The sequence below is a fragment of the Borostomias antarcticus genome (assembly GCF_949987555.1).
Source record: "Borostomias antarcticus genome assembly, chromosome: 24".
NCBI classification, from domain to species: domain Eukaryota; kingdom Metazoa; phylum Chordata; class Actinopteri; order Stomiiformes; family Stomiidae; genus Borostomias; species Borostomias antarcticus.
This window is the reverse complement of record NC_140257.1, coordinates 14,513,836-14,518,647: the sequence shown is the minus strand read 5'-3', so window position 1 is coordinate 14,518,647 and position 4,812 is coordinate 14,513,836. Positions and strand designations below refer to the sequence as shown.

At 50.7% G+C, this 4,812-nt stretch overlaps 1 protein-coding gene across 1 annotated transcript in view; it reads left to right on the top strand.

Moving 5' to 3' along the window:
- cntnap2b (contactin associated protein 2b) overlaps positions 1-4,812 on the top strand; it is a gene marked incomplete at its 5' end in the record, with an annotated part of 44,293 nt that overhangs the window by 16,228 nt on the left and 23,253 nt on the right. The window contains 4 exons of the mRNA XM_084458301.1: positions 693-799; positions 1,388-1,507; positions 2,301-2,416; positions 2,982-3,066. Coding sequence (XP_084314427.1) covers positions 693-799; positions 1,388-1,507; positions 2,301-2,416; positions 2,982-3,066 — 428 coding nt within the window. The remainder of the gene's footprint in view (positions 1-692; positions 800-1,387; positions 1,508-2,300; positions 2,417-2,981; positions 3,067-4,812) is intronic.

Here is a 4,812-nt window from a genome sequence, read left to right as displayed (position 1 = left end):
ATCTTCGCCCCCGGGGGCGAGAAGTCGACTCTCTTCAAAGGAGACTGGCACGTCCCTTTGAACACAGTCTTAAGATCAGGCTTCTCAAGGGGTCGGGAGGGGGGAGGGGGGGTTGAACCCTGCATGTGTAACGAATATCGAATGTGCCGATGCCATGGGCTCGGCGGTCTAACGCGGTCCGGCAGTCCGACCGAGGCCCAGCTTCAATATCAATCAGTTCCACTGGGCTGGAGATGAAGGACTACGAGTCCCAGCATGCATTGCACCATGATGGGGCTACTGTATGGCCGTGGCTGTCTATGACCTGTCCAGCTATCATGCTCTGGTGTTATGTGTCCTGCTCATGTAATTAATGATGAAGAACAAAGGCATGCTGAGAACAGGAAAGGGGGGAATGTTTGGATCCAGGATATTGGACAGTGACCATTTTAACCCCCCCCCCCCCCTCTCTCTCTCTCTCTCTCTCTCTCTCTCCCTCTCTCTCTCCTCTCCCCCTCTCTCTCCCTCTCTCTCCCTCTCTCTCTCTCTCTCTCCCCCCCTCTCTCTCTCTCTCTCTCTCCCTCCCTCCCTCTCTCTGTCCTCCTCTCCCCCTCTCTCTCCCTCTCTCTCTCTCTCTCTCCCTCCCTCTCTCTCTCTCTCCTCCTCTCCCTCTCTCTCTCCCCCTTTCTCTCTCTCTCTCTCTCTCTCTCCAGATGTGTTCCTAACCACTGTGAACACGGAGGTCGCTGCTCTCAGACCTGGGACACCTTCACCTGCTCTTGCAACGGCACCGGCTACACTGGAGCCACCTGTCACACCTGTGAGTACACACACACACACACATGCGTGTACACACACATGGACACACACACACGCGCACATACAAACACACACATACACACACGCACATACAAACACACACACACACGGCTTAGGAAGTGTGTGTTCCTGCTGATAACATAAGCACAAGCACACACGCACAACACACACACACATGCTCAAACACAACACACAAATCCTTCCCAAACAAGTGGAGAATCTCTTTTGCTTCTCACACACAAATACACGGCTTACGAAGTGTGTGTTCCTTCTGATAACATAACACACACACACACACATGCGCACACACACATACAAACACACACACGCACACACACACACATACACACATGCGCACACACACATACAAACACACACACACACACACACATGCGCACACACACATACAAACACACACACGCACACACACACACATACACACACACACACACGCATACACAGTGTGGTCTCGGTAGCCAGTAAGCTCACGATATGAACGGCCAGCGTGAGCGTTCGTTGTGTCCCCCCCCTCCCCCTCCCCCGCCCCTCCCCCTCCCCGCCCCTCCCCCTCCCCCCGCCCCGCCCCCAGCGGTGTACGAGCAGTCCTGTGAGGAGTACAAGCACCAGGGGAAGACCTCCGGCTCATACTGGATCGACCCGGATGGCAGCGGCGCCATCGCGCCCTTCAAGGTCAACTGCATCATGACGGGTGAGAGGGCTGAGCGAGCGATAAAACTGGCACGGTGCCTACAGCACCTCGGACGCTCGGTGGGCCGTGGTTTGATGTGTGTGTGTTGTGCGTTTTTTAACTTGGACCGTGTGCAGAATTTCTTTCCCGGTCTGATTGTTTGTTCCCTATGAACGCTGGTTGTTGTGTTACGCTGGTGTTGATGATGGGTCATTTGTTACAGTTGTACTGTTTGTGTGTGTTTGTGTGTATGCGTGTGTGTCTGTGTGTGAGTTTGCGCTTATGTGTGCGTTTGTATGTGTGTGTGTGTGTGTGTGTGTGTTTGTATGTGTGTGTGTTTATATGTGCGTGTATATATGTGTGTGTTTGTATGTATGTGTGTGTGCGTGTGCGTTTGTTTATATGTGTGTGTGTGTTTGTATGTATGTGTGTGTTTGTATGTGTGTGTGTATATGTGTGTGCGTGTACAGTATGTGTGTGTGCGTGCGCCTGTGTGCGTGTTTGTATGTGTGTGTGTGTTTGTTTGTATGTACAGTGTGTGTGTGTGTTTGTTTGTTTGTATGTTACATTACAGTCATTTAGGAGACACTTTTATCCAAAGCGACTAACAATAATTGCATTTAACGTAGGAAAAGTCAATGTACTCCTACTTGCCAGAACTCACAAGTGCATCTCCTTTCTGACTAAGAGCATAATCTAGTGCTGAAGGCAAAGTGCAAGAATAGCAATCTGTGTGTGTGTGTGTGTGTGTGCGCGTATGTGTGTGTGTGTGCGCGTATGTGTGTGTGTGTGTGTGTGTGTGTGTGTGTTGCAGAAGACAAGGTGTGGACGACGGTGAGGAACAACCTCTCTCCTCAGACGTCGGTGACCAGCTCTGACCAGGAGGGCAAGGCCATGCTACAGCTCAACTACAACATGACCACCGACCAGGTGACCTATGACCCCCTCTGACCCCCAGACCCGTCTGCACCTTCATACACACTCCTTCATCTAGATTCAATCATCCCCAAGGGGGAGGGGTTCCCTGACTAAGTTATTCTCTCTCTCTCCCTCTATCTCTCTCTCTCTCTATCTCTCTCTCTCTCTCCCTCTCTCTCTCTCTCTCTCTCTCTCTCTCTCTCAAGTCAAGTCAGGAAGCTTTATTGGCAACATGTTTGATCATGTTGCCAAAGCAGAAAGACATGTATATACTGTAAATAATTTATTATCCTAATAAATAATTCTATATATACCGCTCTCTCTCCCGCTCTCCTTCACTCTCTCTTTCTCTCTCCATCTCCCTCTTTCTTTCTCTCTCTATGTGTGTGTGTATGTATCTATGTGTGTGTGTATGTATGTGTATGTATGTGTGTATGTGTGTGTGTGTGTATGTATGTATGTATGTATGTATGTATGTGTGTGTGTATGTATGTGTGTGTGTATGTGTGTGTGTGTGTGTGTGTATGTATGTGTGTGTGTGTGTGTGTGTGTGTGTGTGTGTGCGCGTGCACGCTAGGTTTCGGCCATCACCAGCAGCGCAGAGTACTGTGAGCAGCACCTGGCCTACGCCTGTAGGATGTCCCGTCTGCTCAACTCGCCAGGTGAGGACAGCTTCACAGACCACCCCCCCCCCCACCGCCCCCCCCAGCCTCGCTAGCCTACAGTAACTCACTCTCTTATTTATGTTACATTAAAGACGCTGAATAACTTAGAATCCCTAATGTGTGTGTTTGCGTCTGCGTTTAGGCTATGTGTGTCTGTGTTTAAATCTGTTGTAAAAAAGATCTTCGGCATCTTCTCCGACGTACGCAAGACGACGCGCACGCGCACTCTCCGCACACTATGGCCATGCCAGGAATGCGCGGCCGTGCTTTCCCTTTCAAGTGTGTGTGTGTGTGTTTTTTTTTGATGGATCCCCGTTGGAGTCCTGTCAGCTTATCTCCAGTGGCAGATGGCGATTAGCATCCCAGCTACAAATGAACACTGACTCATCTCTTCAGCTCGACGAGCGCCGCTCTCCCCTTGAAGGCGGGCGGACCGCTAGCGAGCGGCACTTCTAATCTTTTTTGCTTCCGCACGCGAAAACCCGGCTCTTTCTATTTAGGCCGGCTTGTTCCGCTGATGATCACAGTAGCTGAGGTAGTGAAACCGCCGGCGCCAGGGTTAGCGGAGTGAGAATGGTGTTTAGATTAGATCAATAAATAGGCTACATAAAACGGCCGTTCGCTAATTCCTCCTCGGATAACTGCTGGAGATATTTTTCAGCCGAGTACACCGGGAGCCCCCGCGGCGTCCTGAGCGCGGTTCCCGGTAAGCGTCTCTGTTTGTTTGTTTGTTTGTTTGTTGTTTACGCCTCGTTTGTTTCGATCCGTCTGTCTCGCCCGGTGCTGACGAGCTCCAATCCGACCCCTTGAAGAGTTTGCGGTGTTGTTAGTTAGAGAACAAACCGCCGTTGGTCGGGTAGCTCCGAGGAGTCTCTATAACAGAAAGGTCGACGACGTAACCCGCATCACAAGTCGGTTTGAAGATTGACTCCCAATCGTTTTCCATCTTTCTCTGTCAGCTGTAAACATCAAACCAGCCCAAAAGCTAAGCACACAAGCCTTATTCCTGGGTTCTTATCCTGCGGAACATTTTGTACTGTTCATTTGCGTTTGAAAAAATGTGTTTTAGACCGACTGTGGGAGCCTCGTGTCATCGTCTCTCCTCGGGGGAGAGGCTGGATTCTGTTTGTCTCGTTCGGTGTTGTTTCGCCGGTCTAGAGCGGAAGCGCGATGACGCATCGCATAATCATCCGGTCTGGACCGGAAGACGAACAGTTGTAATGTTTTTACTGAAGCCTGCACATGGTGAAGTTTAGAGTAGATAACATTCGCGATGGCATCACCAGGTGTAACACCGACGGAAATTGTAAAAGAAGATGCGAGGAGAACAACCGGTTAAGGAAAAATAAAGCAAGCGGATGTTGGAGGCGGGCTCTACAGGCTCGAGCCGGATGAGGGGGCGGGCTTAAGGCAGTGAAGTAAATAGACACCAGGCTCTTCTCCCCGAGGATAGACTTGCCAGTCGCTACGAATGAGAATAAAGCGTGGACATACCACACAAAGTAGCCTATTCCACACGAAGTTCTTGGCGCATTGCATCGTAGATTTATGGGTAGGAATGTTTTCGGACAGCATCCGCATAGAGTGGAAACCACAAGTGCCAAGCAAAGAGGCCCCAGGCTAACTGTAGGTAGACCACCTCCGCCCCCCACCTCCACCTCCACCACCCCCACATACACACACACCTCCAGGCGGTCTGGATGGGCTGTGTGTTGTGGTGCTTTTGCAGACACTCGAAGTGAT